This window comes from Nerophis lumbriciformis, linkage group LG03 (genome assembly GCF_033978685.3).
Source record: "Nerophis lumbriciformis linkage group LG03, RoL_Nlum_v2.1, whole genome shotgun sequence".
NCBI lineage: Eukaryota > Metazoa > Chordata > Actinopteri > Syngnathiformes > Syngnathidae > Nerophis > Nerophis lumbriciformis.
The window spans coordinates 31731800-31756323 of NC_084550.2; the positions used below are offsets into that span (position 1 = coordinate 31731800).

General features: G+C 41.1%; 1 protein-coding gene across 2 annotated transcripts in view; it reads left to right on the forward strand.

Moving 5' to 3' along the window:
• The window catches only part of nav1b (neuron navigator 1b), a 98648-nt gene that overhangs the window by 53512 nt on the left and 20612 nt on the right, over positions 1-24524 (forward strand). The window contains exons 6-16 of one of the 2 annotated variants that reach the window (XM_061937202.1): positions 2127-2859; positions 6058-6450; positions 6521-6562; positions 6624-6778; positions 10963-11136; positions 11271-11320; positions 11513-11536; positions 13067-13144; positions 19419-19502; positions 19569-19680; positions 19749-19870. In XM_061937202.1, the coding sequence (XP_061793186.1) occupies positions 2127-2859; positions 6058-6450; positions 6521-6562; positions 6624-6778; positions 10963-11136; positions 11271-11320; positions 11513-11536; positions 13067-13144; positions 19419-19502; positions 19569-19680; positions 19749-19870 (1967 nt within the window). The remainder of the gene's footprint in view (positions 1-2126; positions 2860-6057; positions 6451-6520; positions 6563-6623; positions 6779-10962; positions 11137-11270; positions 11321-11512; positions 11537-13066; positions 13145-19418; positions 19503-19568; positions 19681-19748; positions 19871-24524) is intronic. The other variant, XM_061937211.1, reaches the window with a different exon arrangement.

Here is a 24524-nt window from a genome sequence, read left to right on the forward strand (position 1 = left end):
TCCAGTCCATAGTGGATCTAACATAATGGTGAGAGTCCAGTCCATAGTGGATCTAACATAATAGTGAGAGTCCAGTCCATAGTGGATCTAACATAATAGTGTGAGAGTCCAATCCATTTCCTTTTAACAACACTCAGTAAAGGTTTGGGAACTGAGGAGACACATTTTTGAAGTGGAATTATTTCCCATTCTAGCTTGATGTACAGCTTAAGTTGTTCAACAGTCTCCCTTCTCATGTTTTAGCCTTCAAACATTTTCAATGGGAGACAGGTCTGGACTACAGGCAGGCCAGTCTAGCACCCGCACTATTTTACTATGAAGCCACGCTGTTGTAACACGTGGCTTGGCATTGTCTTGCTGAAATAAGCAGGGGCGTCCATGGTAACGTTGCTTGAATGGCAACATATGTTGCTCCAAAAGCTGTATGTACCTTTCAGCATTAATGGTGCCTTCACAGATGTGTAAGTTACCCATGTCTTGGCCACTAATACACCCCCATACCATCACACATGCTGCCTTTTACACTTTCACCCTAGAACAGTCCGGATGGTTATTTCCTCTTTGTTCCAGAGGACACGATGTCCACAGTTTCCAAAAACAATTTGAAATGTGGACTCGTCAGACCACAGAACACTTTTCCACTTTGCATGAGTCCATCTTAGATGAGCTCGGGCCCAGGGAAGCGTTTCTGGGTGTTGTTGATAATTGGATTTTGCTTTGCATAGGAGAGTTTTAACTTGCACTTACAGATGTAGCGACCAACTGTAGTTACTGACGGTGGCTTTCTGAAGTGTTCCTGAGCCCATGTGGTGATATCCTTTACACACTGATGTGGCTTTTTGATGCAGTACAGCCTGAGGGATCCAAGGTGTGTAATATCATGGCTTACGTGCAGTGATTTCTCCAGATTCTCTGAACCTTTTGATGATATTACGGAGCGTAGATGGTGAAATCCCTAAATTCTTTGCAATAGCTGCTTGAGAAATGTTGTTCTTAAACAATTTGCTCAGGCATTTGTTGACAAAGTGGTGACCCTCGCCCCGTCCTTGTTTGTGAATCACTGAGCATTTCATGGAAGCTGCTTTTATACCCAATCATGGCACCCACCTGTTCCCAATTAGCCTGTTCACCTGTGGGATGTTCCAAATAAGTCTTTGATGAGCATTCCTCAACTCTCTCACTCTTTTTTGCCACTTGTGCCAGCTTTTTCAAAACATGTTGCAGGCATCAAATTCCAAATGAGCTAATATTTGCAAAAACTACCAAAGTTTCTCAGTGTGAACATGAAATATCTTGTCTTTGCAGTCTATTCAATTGAATATTGTCAGAGTTTGTAGGTGACGAACCCCAAGATGCAGAGAAGGCGGAAGGCATTGTACGAGAAAACATGATTTAATTAAACACTAAGGCAAAACTACAAACGAAAGGGTAACAAAAGGCGCGCACAAGGCGGAGAACAAACTTGGCTATGAACTAAAATAGCACAGAGGCTAACTGTGGACAAGAAACCAAAAACACTTACTGTGACACAAAGGAACTAGGACATGAGCAGAGTGAAACAAAAGTAGACAGAGCTACAACGACACGTGTTAAGACAGGTAGTAGTGACAATGATCCAGCAATGACTGGAGGAGAAGGCAGGTTTAAATAGTAGCTGGCTGATTGACACCAGGTGTGGGCAGGTGCCAATCAGCCACAGCTGAGGGGAAGCAGCACTCAGGGAGACACTCAGGAAATGAAGACAAAATAAAAGCGCTGACAGGAAACTAAGACAAACACAGAGAAAAAGCTAAAACAGTCAAACTGTCAGGGACAAGCCTGACAAATATAAGTTGAAAAGGATTTGTTGTATTCTCTTTTTATTTACCATTTACACAACGTGACAACTTCACTGCTTTTGGGGTTTGTAGTTTTACTGCGTGAACTAGGATATTTATGTGTACTTTGAAAAGCCTGGCAGTGGTTCACTGGCACATAAAAGTTGTAGAAGTAGACGTTCCTCGTGTTGGAAAGGAATGTTCCTCGTTAGAAGTTTGGTTGTCCAAGAGATTTTAGTCCAATTCATCATTTTGACGACCTGGATTCTCTTTCCTGCCACCATTGAGCTTTCCTTCTTTTCCCCGCAGCGCCCAAGAGCGAGAAGCCCCAGGACAGGTCCAAGGTTTCCATCAGGACTGCGGGTCTCCAGAGGTCACGGTCCGATGCAGGCCGGGACCATCACATCATGGAGCCCCGTAAGCCCCCTTCTGGTTTGCTCAAACCCACCACCGGCGCCTCCTTCGGATACAAGAAGCCGCCCCCGGCCACTGGTACCGCCACAGTGCTGACAGCAGGGGGCAGTGCCGTCTCCGGGGGCTCTGCGACTGTGGGGAAAACTCCCAAGTCCACGGGCATCCCGGTGAAGCCCATGGGGGGCCGCAAGAACAGCTTTGACGCCAGCAGCGAGCAGAGTTTTCTGGGGCCGAATGCCCGAAACAGCATCCAGTACCGCAGCCTTCCTCGGCCCGCCAAGTCCAGCACGCTCAGCGTGATCGGTCGCCCGGCATCCCGACCTGTCAGTAGCACCATCGATCCGAGTCTGTTGACTCTGAAACCGGTCAGCATGGCCTTAGCCAATCCACGCGTGAAAGAACCTTCCGCTTTTGGCGGTAAAATGTCGAATCGGACATTCGCCGGCCCCGTCAACCAGACGGACAGAGAGAAGGAGAAGGCCAAGGCCAAAGCTGATATGGACTGTTGCTCGCTCAAAGGGGACCAGGTCGTGTCCGAGTCCTCACGGGAGTCTGTGGTGAAACTGCACGGCTTGAGACGGACCAGCAGCAGCAGATATCCTGAACTGTCATCACCCACAACACCCAGGTGAGCCCTTTTACTCCTCTTAAAATAGCACTTTAGCATCATTTCAGTTTGCAAGATTCAGACCACACCTTAAAGGGGAACATTATCACCAGACCTATGTAAGCGTCAATATATACCTTGATGTTGCAGAAAAAAGACCATATATTTTTTTAACTGATTTCCGAACTCTAAATGGGTGAATTTTGGCGAATTGAACGCCTTTCTAATATTCACATCGGGAAGCAATCCGCCATTTTCTCAAACACATTACAAACACCGAATCAAATCAACTCTGTTATTTTCTGTTTTTTTCGACTGTTTTCCGCACCTTGGAGACATCATGCCTCGTCGGTGTGTTGTCGGAGGGTGTAACAACACGAACAGGGACGGATTCAAGTTGCACCAGTGGCCCAAAGATGCGAAAGTGGCAAGAAATTGGACGAAATTTGTGCAAAATACGAGGGTGTGGGGAAAGCCGACGAAAATGGTCAGTCATTTGTTCCTCACACTTTATCAACGAAAGCTATGCTACGACAGAGATGGCAAGAATGTGTGGATATCCTGCGACACTCAAAGCTGATGCATTTCCAACGATAAAGTCAAAGAAATCTGCCGCCAGACCCCCATTGAATCTGCCGGAGTGTGTGAGCAATTCAGGGACAAAGGACCTCGCTAGCACGGCAAGCAATGGCGGCAGTTTGTTCCCGCAGACGAGCAAGCTAAACCCCCTGGATGTCTTGGCTCACACCGTCCCTTATGCCACCGAAGATGATCAAGAGAAGAATATCGACCCTAGCTTCCCTGGCCTGCTGACATCAACTCCAAAACTGGACAGATCAGCTTTCAGGAAAAGAGAGCGGATGAGGGTATGTCTACAGAATATATTAATTGATGAAAACTTTATTCATTACTTGCGGTTTTACGTAAATTATTATACATAAACTGTGTTTACCAATAATTTAGCTTAAAAACATTACAACACTTAAAAACAAACACATACCAATTGTTGGTTAGAAGGCGATCGCCAAATTCGTCCTCGCTTTCTCCCGTGTCGCTGGCTGTCGTGTCGTTTTCGTCGGTTTCGCTTGCATACGGTTCAAACCGATATGGCTCAATAGCTTCAGTTTCTTCTTCAATTTCGCTTAAGCCGCTGAAATCCGAGTCTGAATCCGAGCTAATGTCGCTACCTTGCTGTTCTATCCGCCATGTTTGTTTGTGTTGGCATCACTATGTGACGTCACAGGAAAATGGACGGGTGTATATAACGATGGTTAAAATCAGGCACTTTGAAGCTTTTTTTAGGGATATTGCGTGATAGGTAAAATTTTGAAAAAAACTTAAAAAAATAAAATAAGCCACTGGGAACTGATTTTTAATGGTTTTAACCATTCTGAAATTGTGATAATGTTCCCCTTTAAGGCACACCTGCACGGACAAACCAAGTCTGCTACAAAAGACAAACTTCAGTGCAATTTATATACACAAAATGTTTCCACGAGGAATTGATATCAGATATAGATATCAGCAAAAGACCCGTATCACATGATATGTGCTTGTATCGAAAATGTTCGATACAGGAAGTTCTGCGTTGCCTTTACCTGTGCAAAGGTGGACAGATTATTAACATCTAAATGTCTTCAATAATTGTTTTTATTTTATTTTAGTGAAGTCCTTTACAAAAGGTAAACATGCTAGCGTATACCGTAGGCTGCTAATAGCTAGCAGCTACACAATAGCTAAGCATGCATTAGCATACGAGCGAGACAAATGCATACTTGCCAACCTTGAGACCTCCGATTTCGAGAGGTGGGGGGCGTGGTCGGGGGTGGGGCGGGGGCGTGGTTGGGGGCGTGGTTAAGATATATATATATAAGAAATACTTGACTTTCAGTGAATTCTAGCTATATATATATTTTTTTTTTATTACATATATATATATATATATATATATATATATATATATATATATATATATATATATATATATAAATAAAAGAAATACTTGAATTTCAGTGTTCATTTATTTACACATATACACACACATAACACTCATCTACTCATTGTTGAGTTAAGGGTTGAATTGTCCATCCTTGTTCTATTCTCTGTCACTATTTCAGAACACACACATTATACAAATATACATTATAAAATCAATAAGAAAACAGGAGCTCTAATTTGGGAGTCTGAATTAGGATCAGAAGTTCCTATATAAACATTGCGCACTCACGTCGCCTTTTTGTATTGATTACTGCAGCTGTGCACTGGATTAATTCACAAATACAAACTACAACTCACAAACACTTTAGAGTTAGGCTCCACCATCAGAATGTGTACTTAAACTTATAAAGATCACATGGATATTATTCAGTGAGTTGATTCACCAAAACTAACCTGTTATACAGGAGGAAAAAGCACACAGGATGTTTCAATTGTTCACAGACTGGTTGCGCTCATCAGAATGACAAGACACTTCCGGTCTGCAGGTGATAGCATTCAATTGGGAAGAAACGCCCGACTGCCCCCTACTGACCAATGTGAATACTGATAAATGTGTAATGACAGCTCCAAAAACGAATTCAAACCACAAAATAAAATAAATAAATCAACACAAAAATGTGACACATTATGGGTGGGTCACATACAGTATGCATGTACAGTAGATGGCAGTATTGTCCTGTTTAAAAGTGTCACAACATTGCTGTTTACGGCAGACGAACTGCTTTACGGTAGATGAAAACTTGACTGCTGTTGTTGTGTGTTGTTACCGCGCTGGGAGGACGTTAATGAAACTGCCTAACAATAAATCCACATAAGAAACCAAGTACTCACCCTCCATCATTAGCTGTTTATATTGTGGGAAAGCGGACGTGTGAACAGGCTGTCAACACGTCACTCAGGTCCGCATGGAGCTGGAGGGGACGTGGCCTCCAGCTCCGCCTGAATTTCGGGAGATTTTCAGGAGGAAATTTGTCCCGGGAGGTTTTCGGGAGACGCGCTGAATTTCGGGAGTCTCCCGGAAAATCCGGGAGGGTTGGCAAGTATGGACAAATATGACGTATTTTCAGGACTGTATATAAGCCACACCCACTGAATTTTTGAAGAAAATGATTATTGTTCCATATATAAGCCGCACCGGACTATAAGTGGCAGATATGTATGTATAATTTAAAAATAGAAGCCATTATGTCAGTTTGTTATGTGTGTGTGTGCTCCTGCTAGGATGTTGGCCAAGGGTCCTCTGGGTCGTCCCCCCAGCTTGGCTCACCTGGACAAGGTCAACTCCAACAGCCTGGACTCCTGCGTGACTATTCAGGACCTCCCACCCAAAGTTCCCCCTTACTCCAAGCTCCAGGACCTGGCGGGCTCCCACTCGGCGGCCCGCCTGACCCCCAGCCCGGCACCCGTGCTCCACATCGACTCCCCCAGCTCCTACACCTGCGAGAGCCTGGGAGCTTCACCTCTGCTCTACCCCAAACTGTCCAGCGTGCACCGCAGCATGGAGTCTCTGCCCCTCCAGATGAGCGTGGCCTCCTGTGCCAGGATGGCCTCCGCGGAGAGGGGTGCGGGGACTTGGGGCGCCGGCAGCAGGACATCCCTCAACATCTTGGAAGGGTTGGTCCATCTCCACCATCTCATCTTCATGGAGGACAGGAGATGTTTCATGTTTCTTCTCTGTCCACAGGATGCAGGTGGACCGGAACACGTTGCCCAAGAAAGGCTTGGAGTAAGTTGCCACGGTCTCTCCTCTCCTCCTCACATGTCACACTCCATCTTCTTCCTCTCAGACGCTGCGGCTCCAGCTTGTCGGACAGTGACGGCACCAAACCCGGCAGACGACACTCCCACAATGTCAGCACCAGTGAGAGCCCACCTCAGCTGCCTTCACCCCCCCGCCCACGGCACCTCCTCCACAGCACCCGAGCCCCTCTCACCAACGTGGGTGAGCAAGTCTTCACCACGTCCGCTCGCACCAGGAGATCTTTGCTAGTCTGTGGTGGTCATGAACATGTTCTTCCCCAAAGGACATGTTCTTCCTTCAAATCTCTGAAATGTCATAAATTAAAAAAAAACATTTATTTACCATATTTTTCGGTCTATAAGTCGCAGTTTTTTTCATAGTTTGGCCGACTTATACTCAGGAGCGCCTTATGTGTGAAATGATTAACACATTAGCGTAAAATATCAAATAATATTATTTAGCTCATTCACGTAAGAGACTAGACCAGGGGTCGGCAACCCGCATGCGGCTCTTTAGCGCCGCCCTCGTGGCTCTCTGGAGCTTTTTCAGAAATGTATGAAAAATGGAAAAAGATAAGGGGAAACAATCTATTTTTTGTTTTAATATGGTTTCTGTAGAAGGACAAACATGACATAAAGCACACTGTTTATATTAAACATGCTTCACTGATTCGAGTATTTGGCGAGCGCCGTTTTGTCCTACTAATTTTGGCGGTCCTTGAACTCACCTTAGTTTGTTTACATGTATAACTTTCTAGGACGTGTTTTATGCCACTTCTTTTTCTGTCTCATTTTGTCCACCAAACTTTTAAGGTTGTGCATGAAAGGTGAGGTTTGTTGATGCTATTGACTTGTTGGAGTGCTAATCAGACATATTTGGTCACTGCATGACTGCAAGCTAATCGATGCTAACATGCTATTTAGGCTAGCTATATGTACATATTGCATCATTATGCCTCATTTGTAGCTATATTTGAGGTCATTTAGTTTCCTTTAAGTCATCTTAATTCAATTTATATCTCATGACACACTATCTGTATGTTATATGGCTTTTAATTTTTTGCGGCTCCAGACAAGATTTTTTTTTGTATTTTTGGTCCAATATGGCTCTTTCAACATTTTGGGTTGCCGACCCAAAACAAGATTTCATGGGATTTAGCGATTAGGAGTGACAGATTGTTTGGTAAACGTATAGCAGGTTCTATAGGTTTTACAAACCCCGTTTCCGTATGAGTTGGGAAATTGTGTTAGATGTAAATATAAACGGAATACAATGATTTGCAAATCCTTTTCAACCCATATTCAGTTGAATATGCTACAAAGACAACATATTTGATGTTCAAACTCATAAACTTTATTTTTTTTTGTAAATAATAATTAACTTAGAATGTCATGGCTGCAACACGTGACAAAGTAGTTGGGAAAGGGCATGTTCACCACTGTGTTACATCACCTTTTCTTTTAACAACACTCAATAAACGATTGGGAACTGAGGAAACTAATTGTTGAAGCTTTGAAAGTGGAATTCTTTCCCATTCTTGTTTTATGTAGAGCTTCAGTCGTTCAACAGTCCGGGGTCTCCGCTGTTGTATTTTATGCTTTATAATGCGCCACACATTTTCGATCGGAGACAGATCTGGACTGCAGGCGGGCCAGGAAAGTACCCGCACTCTTTTTTTACGAAGCCACGCTGTTGTAACACGTGCTGAATGTGGCTTGGCATTGTCTTGCTGAAATAAGCAGGGGCGTCCATGAAAAAGACGGCGCTTAGATGGCTGCATATGTTGTTCCAAAAGCTGTATGTACCTTTCAGCATTAATGGTGCCTTCACAGATGTGTAAGTTACCCATGTCTTGGGCACTAATACACCCCCATACCATCACAGATGCTGGCTTTTGAACTTTGCGTCGATAACAGTCTGGATGGTTCGCTTCCCCTTTGGTCCGGATGACACGATGTTGAATATTTCCAAAAACAATTTGAAATGTGGACTCATCAGACCACAGAACACTTTTCCACTTTGCATGAGTCCATCTTAGATGATCTCGGGCCCAGAGAAGCCGGCGGCGTTTCTGGGTGTTGTTGATAAATGGCTTTCGCTTTGCATAGTAGAGCTTTAACTTGCACTTACAGATGTAGCGACCAACTGTATTTAGTGACAGTGGTTTTCTGAAGTGTTCCTGAGCCCATGTGGTGATATCCTTTAGAGATCGATGTCGGTTTTTGATACAGTGCCGTCTGAGGGATGGAAGGTCACGGTCATTCAATGTTGGTTTCTGGCCATGCCGCTTACGTGGAGTGATTTCTCCAGATTCTCTGAACCTTTTGATGATATTATGGACCGTAGATGTTGAAATCCCTAAATTTCTTGCAATTGCACTTTGAGAAACGTTGTTCTTAAACTGTTTGACTATTTGCTCACGCAGTTGTGGACAAAGGGGTGTACCTCGCCCCATCCTTTCTTGTGAAAGACTGAGCATTTTTTGGGAAGTTGTTTTTATATCCAATCATGGCACCCACCTGTTCCCAATTAGCCTGCACACCTGTGGGATTTTCCAAATAAGTGTTTTATGAGCATTCCTCAACTTTATCAGTATTTATTGCCACCTTTCCCAACTTCTTTGTCACGTGTTACTACTTCAACATTTCTCGACCGATTTAAACAATTCCAACACAAACAATTTCAGCTCATTTCAAGACATTCATGCTTCTAATAATTTTAAAAAAATCCTGCTTTTCCCCAACATTCCCAAATTTCCAGGAAGTCCCCATTGAAATGAATGGGACATTTTTCAAAGTTCCACAACTCCCACATTTCTTAACCGAATCAAACCGTTCTAACTTCAAAATATTCAGCCTGTTCAGGAATTGTGTGCTCTCTTTCAATAATTGAAACAAAAATTCCAGGATTTTCTAGAATTCTCAGTTTTCAGGGACATTTTCCCCATCCAAAATGATTTATCCATTTTTCAAACTTCCACAATTCCCACATTTTTCAACCGATTCAAGCCATTTCACCTTTAACACATTCGATTCATCCTGGAAATTCAAACTGCCATTTTTTCACGTTCAACAAATTTCCAGGAATTTCTGTTTTTTTCCAACCTTATTTCCAACCTTTTTTAGTGCGATGACTCCTTTCACATTTTTCAAACCACTTCAAGCGTTCCCCCGTCAAAACATTCCTCTTAGTCAGGACAAAAAAACAAGTTGGTTTAAGAACTTGTGGCCTGGCCAGAGCCTAGACCTGAATCCCACTGAACATCTGTGATATAAAGACGTCTGCGCAGCGACGCTTCACATCCAGCCTGATGGAGCTTGAGAGGTGCTGCCAAGAGGAAAGAGAGAAAGTGCCCAAAGATACTGTAGGTGTGCCAAGATTGTGGCATGGTAGTCAACTAAGTACTGATCAGAGGGTCTGAATATTTATTTTAATACATTTGCAAAAAAAATATTTCACAATATTGGGTATTGTGTGTAGAATTTTGAGGACAAAAAAGAATGTAATTTATTTAGGCTGAAACTGAAGAAAAGGTGAAGTTCTGTTTAATACTTTTCTGGATGCAATGTAGGAAGTTTACATGTAGACACTTACATTATGAACATCTCACTTACAGTATGAACATCTCACTCACAGTATGAACATCTTACAGTATGAACATCTCACTTACAGTATGAACATCTTACAGTATGAACATTTCACTTACAGTATGAACATCTTACAGTATGAACATCTCACTTACAGTATAAACATCGTACTTACAGTATGAACATCTCACTTACAGTATAAACATTGTACTTACAGTATGAACATCTCACTTACAGTATGAACATCTTACAGTATGAACATTTTACAGTATGAACATCACACTCACAGTATGAACATCTCACTTACAGTATGAACATCTTACAGTATGAACATCTCACTTACAGTATGAACAACTTACAGTATGAACATTTTACAGTATGAACGTCTCACTTACAGTATGAACATCTTACAGTATGATCAACTCACTTACAGTTTGAACATCTTACAGTATGAACATCTCACTTACAGTATGAACATCTCACTTACAGTATGAACATCTTACAGTATGATCAACTCACATACAGTATGAACATCTTACAGTATGAATATCTTACAGTATGAACACCTCACTTACAGTATGAACACCTCACTTACAGTATGAACATCTCACTCACAGTATGAACATCTTACAGTATGAACACCTCACTTACAGTATGAACACCTCACTTACAGTATGAACATCTTACAGTATGAATATCTTACAGTATGAACACCTCACTTACAGTATGAACATCTCACTTACAGTATGAACAAAATGTCTTCTTCAAGCTGCTCTCTGTGTTTCTCTTTTGCAAAAGTGGCCCCAATCTCGTCGGGCCCTCAGAGGATGTCACGCTCCAACAGCATCGGGCCCCCCAGCGACTCCGCCTGCGAGCTGTTTGGCTCCTCCCCCCTGGGCAGCAGCATGTCCCTGGCCGACAGGCCCAAGAGCATGATGCGTTCAGGGTCTTTCCGGGAACCAGCAGACGACGGTACGGCTCACAAAAGTATTACCTTGTGTGGAAATGTCCATTTTTATGAGAAAGTGTTGGCAAAGTTGACATTTTCATAATCATTTAATAATACACAACATGTGTTTTTAATAATGTTCTCATACTTTTTATAGTGCACGGATCTGTTCTCTCTTTGGAGTCCAACGCTTCGTCCAACTACTCTGTGAGTAAATGAATGCAAATGATGAACATAAGTGTTATCTACTATTATTATTATTATTATTATTATTAATTAACTTTCAATGCTACACGAGCAACGATGTCAGTACTTTTCTCTTTTCTGAGCTGTAAAGTGTTTAAACTTCCTCTTCTACTTCATCCTCTTACCTGCATCTTTTCACAATGCCTTCCTCAGACCGAGGACAAGGTCCAAGGAGAGGTGAGGCCAGTGTCCTTTTTCCTTCACCACCCATCAAACTTTACTCTGTCAACTCTTTTTTTTCTCCCATTTCATTATTTCAATTGGTTTTTTTCTTTTTTCAACACCTTTTTCTATTCTTCCAGACGTAGTTATCAGTCTCTCTGTACACAACCTCTATTAGAAATCATCAATCGGATGTATTGTCCGGGCTATAGGGCGCATATAAGCCACACCCACTAATTGATATGGGGGGAAAAACTAAACATTTTACGTATAAAAGCCACACCGGACTATAAGTCACAGATATATACGTTGTGAAATGAGTTATTTATACAGAAATATTCTGTAAATGTTTATTTACATACCTTCATTGTTCCCAAACAAGGCAGTAAAACGGATGGTCAAACAAAACAGAAGTCATGGTCATGGACCCACTAGCTGCGCAAGCTAAACAGACTCAATAACTCCACGCTGACGTTTTGGTGAATTTACTGAGGAATTTGTAAAACAATACAAAAATAATTTACTTATAAGTTAATAATACTAACATAGATGCTCGTAAACCTGTTAGCATATTGGCTAATGCTAACGACGCTAGCTTGATTACATTACGATAGAAGGTAGAAATATGCATGAAAACACTCCTACAGACATCACACATGGGACACTTTAGTAAGTAAGAATAGTTTAAGTTATATTGTAAAACTTAAAACGATGCTTGGAGCGATGAATGAAGAATACATACGAGTAGAAACGCTATGGATGGCTAGACTTTTCAGTTCGAGTGCATTAAACAGGAATTAAATTTTCAAGCTGCAGCAACTGTAGTGAGCAAACTCGTCCAAAAGATGGCGCCATGGCACAAACAAATTCTATCTTCTCAACGTATTTTTTTGGATTCTTTGTTTTTTGGCCTAAAATGAAGAAAAATACATAAACTAGCCGCACCGTCTTATAACATTCCGGACATGTCGAAATGTGCAAATGTAAACGTGATGCAACTTGCAATGCTAAATGTAGTTTTGGTTTATTTCTAAATCTCATGTTGGTCTTATTGATGACATAATCATCTAATTTGCATAACCAACTTACAGTACATTAGCACAGGGGTCCCTAAACATTTTAACTCAAGGGCCACATTGGGTTAAGATCCAGATGTCACGTGGTCTTCGTCAGCAGCCCGAGTCCTGATGAAGACCAGAAGGCGGGCTCACATTACACCAGTTTTAAAATCCCTGCGTTGGCTCCCTGTGTGTTTCAGGATCAATTTAAGGTTCTTATTGTAGTTTATAAATGTTTTATGGTAGTGGGCCTTCTCCTAATTCTTTCTTTTTTTTTTAAAACTTGGGACACTGCACAGGCCAAATGTGAACGCTGTTCAGAGACCCCTAAAACTCAAACTCTCAGACTTGTTTTCAGTCCCAAACATTTTCCACTGGTGCATTTGTCATTTGGTATTTCCAGGTGTGTTATGAGGACCAGACATGTTTGTGTCCTGGGAAGACGACTAGAAGTCTCGGTGAGGTGACTTGTCATGTTTGTCCGCAGCAAATCCGCAGCCTGAGACGTGAGCTGGAGTCTTCACAGGAAAAAGTGGCCGACTTGACCATGCAGCTGACTGCTAACGTGAGTACTGGACCCTGTTGGACTTTGTCATGTAGGACTTTGTCATGTAGGACTTTGTCATGTTGGACTTTGTCATGTAGGACTTTGTCATGTAGGACTTTGTCATGTTGGACTTTGTCATGTAGGACTTTGTCATGTTGGACTTTTTCATGTAGGATTTTGTCATGTAGGACTTTGTCATGTAGGACTTTGTCATGTTGGACTTTTTCATGTAGGACTTTGTCATGTAGGACTTTGTCATGTTGGACTTTGTCATGTAGGACTTTGTCATGTTGGACTTTTTCATGTAGGACTTTGTCATGTAGGACTTGTTGGACTTTGTCATGTTGGACTTTGTCATGTTGGACTTTGCCATGTAAGACTTTGTCATGTAGGACTTTGTCATGTAGGACTTTGTCATGTAGTACTTTGTCATGTTGGACTTTGTCATGTAGGACTTTGTCATGTTGGACTTTGTCATGTTGGACTTTTTCATGTAGGACTTTGTCATGTAGGACTTGTTGGACTTTGTCATGTTGGACTTTGTCATGTTGGACTTTGTCATGTAGGACTTTGTCATGTTGGACTTTTTCATGTAGGACTTTGTCATGTAGGACTTTGTCATGTTGGACTTTGTCATGTAGGACTTTGTCATGTTGGACTTTTTCATGTAGGACTTTGTCATGTAGGACTTGTTGGACTTTGTCATGTTGGACTTTGTCATGTTGGACTTTGTCATGTTGGACTTTGTCATGTAAGACTTTGTCATGTAGGACTTTGTCATGTAGGACTTTGTCATGTAGTACTTTGTCATGTTGGACTTTGTCATGTAGGACTTTGTCATGTTGGACTTTGTCATGTTGGACTTTTTCATGTAGGACTTTGTCATGTAGGACTTGTTGGACTTTGTCATGTAGGACTTTGTCATATTGGACTTTGTCATGTAGGACTTTGTCATGTTGGACTTTGTCATGTTGGACTTTGTCATGTTGGACTTTGTCATGTTGGAATTTGTCATGTAGGACTTTGTCATGTTGGACTTTGTCATGTAGGACCATCTATTGATGATACTTATTACTACTCACAGCACATCGCTCTTATAGTCTTATTTTGAAACCTGTATTAAAGTGCACATCCTATGTTCCTTTTGGCAGCATTTAATCCGATCTACTGTCCTGCCTCCTATTAGATGCTGTTTTCCTATTATTCAGCTCCATGACAATTATTATTATTATTATTATTAATCTCCATAACAATTGTTTTTAGGATGTTTGGTACAACTGACATTGCTTGCTTGATTCACACCTTTTCTGCACCTTTTACTCAGCGTCACTAACAGGAGTGGCACACCTGCATCACCTGCACGTGCAGCAATTAGCCTGGCAACTTTGTCCAATGGCTGCAACTTCCTGCATATTTTGGCCAACTGGGCGTCATTTTGAGCCATCAAATGTGTCTTTGAGTGACACTCCATCGTGCATGTCACCGGTCTCATCTAAACCTTGTTCTATGTTGTGCAGACAAAGTGAGGACATCGGCGTGTCACGAGGCAGTGTTTACATGTTAGAGATGTTGAGGCGTGATGATGATGCAAAAGTGCTGCTTTTCATGGCCCTCAACGATCACAAATAGGACATAAACGAATGTTTGCATGGACAAACACTTTTCAAGTGTAGTAAATACGTGCATGGAGGATGTCTCAAATAACAGAGAAGACAACAGACAATAAGGAAGCTTCTGACGGTTTTTCTTTTTGTAATTCTAATTATTACTAGCAATAGATATAATTAATCAATACAGTGCAGTCTTTGTAGGAGTGTATTGGTATTGTACCCCCGTTTCCATATGAGTTGGGAAATTGTGTTAGATGTAAATATAAACGGAATACAATGATTTGCAAATCCTTTTCAACCCATATTCAGTTGAATATGCTACAAAGACAACATATTTGATGTTCAAACTCATAAACTTTATTTTTTTTTTGCAAATAATAATTAACTTAGAATTTCATGGCTGCAACACGTGCCAAAGTAGTTGGGAAAGGGCATGTTCACCACTGTGTTACATGGCCTTTCCTTTTAACAACACTCAGTAAAGGTTTGGGAACTGAGGAGACACATTTTTGAAGCTTCTCAGGTGGAATTCTTTGCCATTCTTGCTTGATGTACAGCTTAAGTTGTTCAACAGTCCGGGGGTCTCCGTTGTGCTATTTTAGGCTTCATAATGCGCCACACATTTTCAATGGGAGACAGGTCTGGACTACAGGCAGGCCAGTCTAGTACCCGCACTCTTTTACTATGAAGCCACGTTGATGTAACACGTGGCTTGGCATTGTCTTGCTGAAATAAGCAGGGGCGTCCATGGTAACGTTGCTTGGATGACAACATATGTTTCTCCAAAAGCTGTATGTACCTTTCAGCATTAATGGTGCCTTCACAGATGTGTAAGTTACCCATGTCTTGGGCACTAATACACCCCCATACCATCACACATGCTGCCTTTTACACTTTCACCCTAGAACAATCCGGATGGTTCTTTTCCTCTTTGGTCCGGAGAACACGATGTCCAGTTTCCAAAAACAATTTGAAATGTGGACTCGTCAGACCACAGAACACTTTTCCACTTTGTATCAGTCCATCTTAGATGAGCTCAGGCCCAGCGAAGCCGACGGCGTTTCTGGGTGTTGTTGATAAACGGTTTTTGCCTTGCATAGGAGAGTTCTAACTTGCACTTACAGATGTAGCGACCAACTGTAGTTACTGACAGTGGGTTTCTGAAGTGTTCCTGAGCCCATGTGGTGATATCCTTTACACACTGATGTCGCTTGTTGATGCTGTACAGCCTGAGGGATGGAAGGTCACGGGCTTAGCTGCTTACGTGCAGTGATTTCTCCAGATTCTCTGAACCCTTTGATGATATTACGGACCGTAGATGGTGAAATCCCTAAATTCCTTGCAATAGCTGGTTGAGAAAGGTTTTTCTTAAACTGTTCAACAATTTGCTCATGCATTTGTTGACAAAGTGGTGACCCTCGCCCCATCCTTGTTTGTGAATGACTGAGCATTTCATGGAATCTACTTTTATACCCAATCATGGCACCCACCTGCTCCCAATTAGCCTGCACACCTGTGGGATGTTCCAAATAAGTGTTTGATGAGCATTCCTCAACTTTATCAGTATTTATTGCCACCTTTCCCAACTTCTTTGTCACGTGTTGCTGGCATCAAATTCTAAAGTTAATGATTATTTGCAACAAAAAAAAAAAATGTTTATGAGTTTGAACATCAAATATGTTGTCTTTGTAGCATATTCAACTGAATATGGCTTGAAAAGGATTTGCAAATCATTGTATTCCGTTTATATTTACATCTAACACAATTTCCCAACTCTTATGGAAACGGGGTTTGTAGATCACAGGTGTCAAACTCAAGGCGCGGGGGCCAGTTCTGGCCCACCACATCATTTTAGGTGGCCCGCGAAAGCCTGGAAAACATTCAATTCAATTATTTTTTTAATTGTTTTATTTATTTTTTTAACTAAATGCATTCATTCTTTCAACTCTGACAGCAAAAAAATGCATATTTTAAACTTTAATATTATCTGATCGTGCCAATGATATTATTATTTACTGTATTGCAAAACTATTTTTGTGAGATAAAAACAAATAGTTAAATATCTGCTTGTCACCTTTATTTATTATTATTCAGGGTTGGAATTGGGGTTAAATCACCAAAAATGATTCCCGGGCGCGGCCACCGCTGCTGCTCACTGCTCCCCTCATTTCCCAGGGGGTGAACAAGGGGATGGGTCAAATGCAGAGGACACATTTCACCACACCTAGTGTGTGTGTGACTATCATTGCTACTTTAACTGTAACTTTATGTTTTTAAAGAAAGTTATACATAAAAAAATATCAAATAAATGCATTTGGATTAATCATGATTAATCACAGGTAATCACCCGCATGCATAATGTCATTTTTTTTTTTTTAAACGGCCCTCTGAAAGCAGCCATTACTGCGATGTGGCCCTCGATGAGTTTGACACCCTGTTGTAGACACGCCCTTTCCAAATCCTCACAGTACATCAAATGAAAACTGGGCGAGTGTAGTTTTTTTCTGGCGCTTTTGCATTGGCCGGTCTGAAAAGAAAGGACATCTGCACAATGTGAGGGCGTAAAGACAGGAAGGCGGGACTAGAAGAGGAAGTCTATGAGAGAAGTGTGTTCCTAGTACATAGAGGAGTTGTTTTTTTCAGACATTTCTTAAAAATGTCATCAAAATCTGTCCATAACTTTGTAAGTTCTGTGATGAGGTGGCGACTTGTCCAGGGTGTACCCCGCCTTCCGCCCAATTGTAGCTGAGATAGGCTCCAGCGCCCCTGCAACCCCAAAGGACTTTGTAAGTTTTGTTGCTAACAAACAGACCTTGGCGGAGGTAATAGAGTCTGAGTTGTACAAGAAGTAATGTACGACAATAATCTCCTAAAGTCAGATTTAGTAGTGATACTTCCCTAGTAATCTGATAATCCATCTAGTGCCTCAAAAACACAATTATTTCACAATTCTTGTTGAAATGTTGTATTTGATATTCAGGTTACAAGAAAGTCAGAAAACATTAACAACAAATTCAGAATAAGATCATTTCAAATTATTGCAAGAAAATAGTTTCACATTGTGAAATCCTGCAGGGACTGACATGAGTTTGTTAGAAGCACCGCCCCTAACTCACCTGTTACCTGCCTGGGTGTGTGTGTGTGTGTGTGTGTGTGTGTGTGTGTGTGTGTGTGTGTGTGTGTGTGTGTGTGTGTGTGTGTGTGTGTGTGTGTGATCCAAGTGCCTAACGACCTGTTTCCCTCTCTTTTTGGCCCTCGGCTGCTTCTGACTCACTGACTTCCTGCTGCTCACTTCCTGCCCCTCCCCCACCCGCTCACCTTGCTTCTCTGGATGTTGCAGCTGGGCCAGGTGTGTTGGACCGAATGCCTTTTATTATTACTGTCCCTGTGTGGGTTAGGGTTAAGGGTTTTGGGTTAGGGGTTGTGGGTTAGGGTTAAGGGTTTTGGGTTAGGGTTAAGGTTTTTGGGTTAGGGGTTTTGGGTTAGGGTTAAGGTTTTTATGTTAGCGGTTTTAGGTTAGGGTTAGAGTTTTTGGGTCAGGGTTAGAGTTTTTGGGTTAAGTTTTGAGTTTTTGGGTTAGGATTAGGGTTTTGGGGTTAGGGTTTTTGGGTTAGGGTTAGTGTTTATGGGTTAGGGTTTTTGGGTTAAATTGACAGTTTTTGGGTTATGTTTACAGTTTTTGGGTTGGAGTTAGAGTTTTTTGGTTAGGGTTTTTGGGTTAGGGTTTATGGGTTAGAGTTTTTGGGTTAGGGTTAGAGTTTTTGGGTTAGGATAAGGGTTTTTGAGTTAGGATTAGGGTTTTTGGGTTAGGGTTAGCGTTTATATGGATTCAAGTTTTTGGGTCAGGGTTAGAGTTTTTGGGTTAAGGTTTTTGGGTTTGTGTTTCTGGGTTAGAATTAGCGTATATGGTTACGGTTGTTGGGTTAGGGTTAGAGTGTTTAGGTTAGGGTTAGAGTTTTTGGGTTAGGGTTTATGGGGTAGAGTTTTTGGGTTAGGGTTAGAGTTTTTGGGTTAGGGTTAGAGTTTTTGGTTTAGAGTTTTTGGGTTAGAATTGGCGTATATGGGTTAGGGTTTTTGGGTTAGGGTTTGAGTTTTTGGTTTAGAGTTTTTGGGTTAGGGTTTTTGGGTTAAGGTTCGAGTTTTTGGGTTAGGCTTTTTGGGTTAGGGTTAGAGTTTTTGGTTTAGAGTTTTTGGGTTAGGGTTTTTGGGTTAGGGTTTTTGGGTTAAGGTTAGAGTTTTTGGGTTAGGCTTTTTGGGTTAGGGTTAACGTTTTGGGTTAGGGTTTTTGGGTTAGCATTTTGGGTTAGGGTTAGAGTTTTTGGTTTAGAGTTTTTGGGTTAGGGTTTTTGGGTTAGAATTAGCGTATATGAGTTAGGGTTTTTGGGTTAGGGTTAGAGTTTTTGGTTTAGAGTTTTTGGGTTAGGGTTTTTGGGTTAAGGTTAGAGTTTTTGGGTTAGGCTTTTTGGGTTAGGGTTAGAGTTTTTGGGTTAGGGTTAACGTTTTGGGTTAGGGTTTATGGGTTAGGGTTTTTGGGTTAGCATTTTGGGTTAGGGTTTTTGGATTAGGGATTAGGTTTTTGGGTTAGGGTTAGGTCCTTTTCTTAAATGTTGGAGCTTATTTGTTGCAACCACTCAAACGTCTGCCCCTAAAGTACTTCTTGGTGTCTCTTGGTGTCTCCACAGGCGAACCTGGTAGCTGCTTTTGAACAGAGTCTGGCACTGATGACTGCTCGTCTGCAGACCTTGTCTGTGTCCTCAGACCAGAAGGTAGTTCTTCTCCCTGCTGGTCAGTCCTTGGCTTGGAATCCAAGCAAACGTCTTTTGACTCCTCAGGATTCTGAACTGAATGAGCTGAGGGAGACCATTGAGATTCTGAAGACCAAGAACACAGAAGCCCAGGAACTCATTCACGGGGCTCTCAATGACTCTGAGCTGGCATCTAAAGGTAGATAAGTGCTTCAATAGCCAGACACAAAGTCAGGTGACACATGTGTCTCTGGTCATGTGACTCAGAGCTGCAGATCAAGCGTCACAACTCGTCAGAGAGCATCTGCAGCCTCAGCAGCACCACCAGCCTCTCCAGCCTGGGCAGCCTGAAGGAGCAGGAGGCCAAGAAGAAGAAGAAGAAGAGCTGGGTGAGGAAGCACACTTCAAACTTCAGGCTTGAAAGCAAACATGGAGAGAAGTTCCTGCATGATAACGCTCTTGTCTCTCCCTCATGCCCACCACTGGTGTGTCAGGTGTACGAGGTAAGTGAGGATGGACACACCTTCACTCACCTGGGAAGTCTCTCTCCACAAACTTATTTACTTACTTTTTAGTCAAGAGGAAACTTTTTTTCTTGATTTGGAATGACACAAACATCTCCCAGAAGATGATAATACAAAGTACTAGTAGAGTTGTACCGTATACCGGTACTAGTATAGTATACTAGTACTAGTATAGTATACCAGTACTAGTATAGTATACTGGTACTAATGAATCAAAAATGGTATTATACTCTGTTTGAAAAGTACCGGTTCCAGGGCATGACAGTGTGTCGTCACGTCATGACATTGCTGGTTTTAGAATCAGAGGAGCATGTTGGGCAGCGCGCACACAGAGTACTTACAAGCAGACACAGTGTGTAGACAGAAAAGGAAGAATGGACGCATTTTGGTGTAAAAAGTAAAGATAAAGGTGAAGTTATAACACTGAAACACCCTCAGGGAGAGCTGCTTTAACACATGGCTAGCTAGCTAGCGGCTAACATCCATCCGCAGTGTTTTAAGTACTTCTAAATCACTAATATTACAAGTAGCATTATCACTGGATGAGGAGGAATAGCTAAACATGCTTCACTACACACCGTAGGAGGATACAATAGCTCACCAGCGTCACAATGTAAACAAATGCCATGGGTGGATCTACACCTGACATCCACTGTAATGATACCAAGTACAGGAGCGTATCTAATCGGTACTACTATGATTACATTGATATCACAAATGTTTTTTTCCTTTAAAAAAAATTTAATATTATGTTTATAAAGTCAGTAAATATGTCCCTGGACACATGAGGACTTTGAATATGACCAATGTATGATCCTGTAACTACTTGATATCACATCCATACATACATATATATATATATATATATATATATATATATATATATATATATATATATATATATATATATATATATATATATATATATATATATGTATATGTATATATGTATATATATATATATATATATATATATATATATATATATATATATGTATATATGTGTGTGTATATATATATATGTATATATGTGTGTATATATATATATGTATATATATATATATATATATATATATATATATATATATATACACACACACACATATATACATATATATGTATATATGTGTGTATATATATATATATACACACATATATACATATATATATATACACATATATATATATATAAATATATATATACACATATATACATATATATATTAATATACACTGTACATATACATATATACACTGTGTATATATGTATATAAAACCAACATAACATAAGAAAACATGTATATATGCACTGTATATGTACATATATACACGGTACATATATATATATATATATATATAAATATATATATATATATATATATATATATATATATATATACATATATATATAAATATACATATATACCGTATATTACCAAATAGTAGCCCGGGCGTTTATTTCACAAAATGGGGTCAGACCCCGGGCGGCTATTAGGACATGGGCGGTTATTTGCACAAGGCTTTTATTTATTTTTGCACCAGCCTGCACCAGGCCATTATTTGGTTACAATGGTTAATGTCCAGTATTTTTTTTCGTACTAAAAACTTTAAATGTAAAAGCTAATGTAAACATACAAACAAAAAAACAAGACTATCAAAAGACAAGAGATCAACAAGGCCTCAACATGACAGTAGTGCAACAATTGTCAAATAGAATACAAATACTAAAAATAAATAAACTTTTTAAATAAAGCAGCCTACCGGGAAAAATAAAATTATGGTACCAAGTACTCAAGTATAAAACCCACCATCAAAACAGAACAATAATACTGTCACTGTCCTTTGCCTTAATGCGGATCATTTTGCGGGACACACGGCGGTTCAGTCCACGAACGTGATGTATCCACTGACACAAATTAGCATCAAGCTCGTCGCTCACTTTCTTCCTACCTCCACCAGATAAGCGAGCCCGTTTTCCATCGATTGCCGACTGAGATTGTAGTTCTCCCTTTTTTTGTTTCCATTCTCGTACACGTTTTGGGTCAACGTTAAACTGCCTGGCCGCTGCCAAACCAGAATTCTGCTCCGCATACTTCACAACCGCTAGCTTGAACTTTAAGTCAAACTTTCTGTTCTTCCCCCTTAAAGTATTCCCGTCCATCAGTTGTGGTGTACCGGTATCCTGTTCATTCAACTCACTGCTGCTGTTGCTTGCCATGTTGAAACTTTTCCTCGTGGGTTTGTTGTTGTCGTTGAGTGTGTGTTACGCTATATGCGGTCACCCATTGCAATATGTTGATTACCCAGAATCCCCACGTAACGTCTGCTGTTACCGTAATGACCAGAATTATTGCACCTTTGCTTTTCCTTTTAGCTTATAAATTGGGTTTAATGAAGTCAATATGATTTTAATCTAAATTATGCAAATAACAGCCCATGGGCGGCTATTTGGACATAGGCGTTTATTAGGAAGAGGCGTTTATTTCACAAAATGGGGTCAGACCCCGGGCGGCTATTAGGACATGGGCGGTTATTTGCACAAGGGCGTTTATTTGGTAATATACGGTATGTATATATATTAGTGATGGGTTGATGAGGCGTCATGAAGCGTTTCGACACATAGCAAAACGGTATTGATACTGTGTAGATACTGTGTCACTAAATACTGACATCTGCTGGACATTAAAAATCCCTACAGGCAACCTATGGACCGACTCAACTGACACTGATTTTATGACCTAGTATATACAATAATATAAACCAAGTCATTGTATTTCATATCTTCATATAAATAAAAATATATTTTTATCTTTTTAGATACAGTCAATAAATAATGTGAACATGTATCATAACATGGAAATCTAAGAGAACGTGTTGTGAATGCGGATGCTTGTGGACTGGGAATTTATTTTTTATTTTATTTTTTTTACACATTTTTATTTAAAAAAAACAGTTTTTCCAACGTATTAAATTTTAGACGATTTCTCTTAGTTATTATTTCTCCGGCTGTAGAAAAGACCCGCTCACAGGGCACAGAGAAGGCGGGAGTGCGACACAGTTCGCATATCGGTCACGTGACCAAAACAGCTCATGATCGGTCACGTGACTTTCTAAAAGCGGTACGCGCACCAACACAGGGTTTTGCTCTATGAGCTCGACGCATGCGCCGATGCATCGGTGTTGCCGGACCCATCACTAATATACAGGTAAAAGCCAGTAAATTAGAATATTTTGAAAAACTTTATTTATTTCAGTAATTGCATTCAAAAGGTGTAACTTGTACATTATATTTATTCATTGCACACAGACTGATGCATTCAAATGTTTATTTCATTTAATTTTGATGATTTGAAGTGGCAACAAATGAAAATCCAAAATTCTGTGTGTCACAAAATTAGAATATTGTGTAAGGCTAATACAAAAAAGGGATTTTTAGAAATGTTGGCCAACTGAAAAGTATGAAAATGAAAAATATGAGCATGTACAATACTCAATACTTGGTTGGAGCTCCTTTTGCCTCAATTACTGCGTTAATGCGGCGTGGCATGGAGTCGATGAGTTTCTGGCACTGCTCAGGTGTTATGAGAGCCCAGGTTGCTCTGATAGTGGCCTTCAACTCTTCTGCGTTTTTGGGTCTGGCATTCTGCATCTTCCTTTTCACAATACCCCACAGATTTTCTATGGGGCTAAGGTCAGGGGAGTTGGCGGGCCAATTTAGAACAGAAATACCATGGTCCGTAAACCAGGCACGGGTAGATTTTGCGCTGTGTGCAGGCGCCAAGTCCTGTTGGAACTTGAAATCTCCATCTCCATAGAGCAGGTCAGCAGCAGGAAGCATGAAGTGCTCTAAAACTTGCTGGTAGACGGCTGCGTTGACCCTGGATCTCAGGAAACAGAGTGGACCGACACCAGCAGATGACATGGCACCCCAAACCATCACCCAACCATGCAAATTTTGCATTTCCTTTGGAAATCGAGGTCCCAGAATCTGGAAGAAGACAGGAGAGGCACAGGATCCACGTTGCCTGAAGTCTAGTGTAAAGTTTCCACCATCAGTGATGGTTTGGGGTGCCATGTCATCTGCTGGTGTCGGTCCACTCTGTTTCCTGAGATCCAGGGTCAACGCAGCCGTCTACCAGCAAGTTTTAGAGCACTTCATGCTTCCTGCTGCTGACCTGCTCTATGGAGATGGAGATTTCAAGTTCCAACAGGACTTGGCGCCTGCACACAGCGCAAAATCTACCCGTGCCTGGTTTACGGACCATGGTATTTCTGTTCTAAATTGGCCCGCCAACTCCCCTGACCTTAGCCCCATAGAAAATCTGTGGGGTATTGTGAAAAGGAAGATGCAGAATGCCAGACCCAAAAACGCAGAAGAGTTGAAGGCCACTATCAGAGCAACCTGGGCTCTCATAACACCTGAGCAGTGCCAGAAACTCATCGACTCCATGCCACGCCGCATTAACGCAGTAATTGAGGCAAAAGGAGCTCCAACCAAGTATTGAGTATTGTACATGCT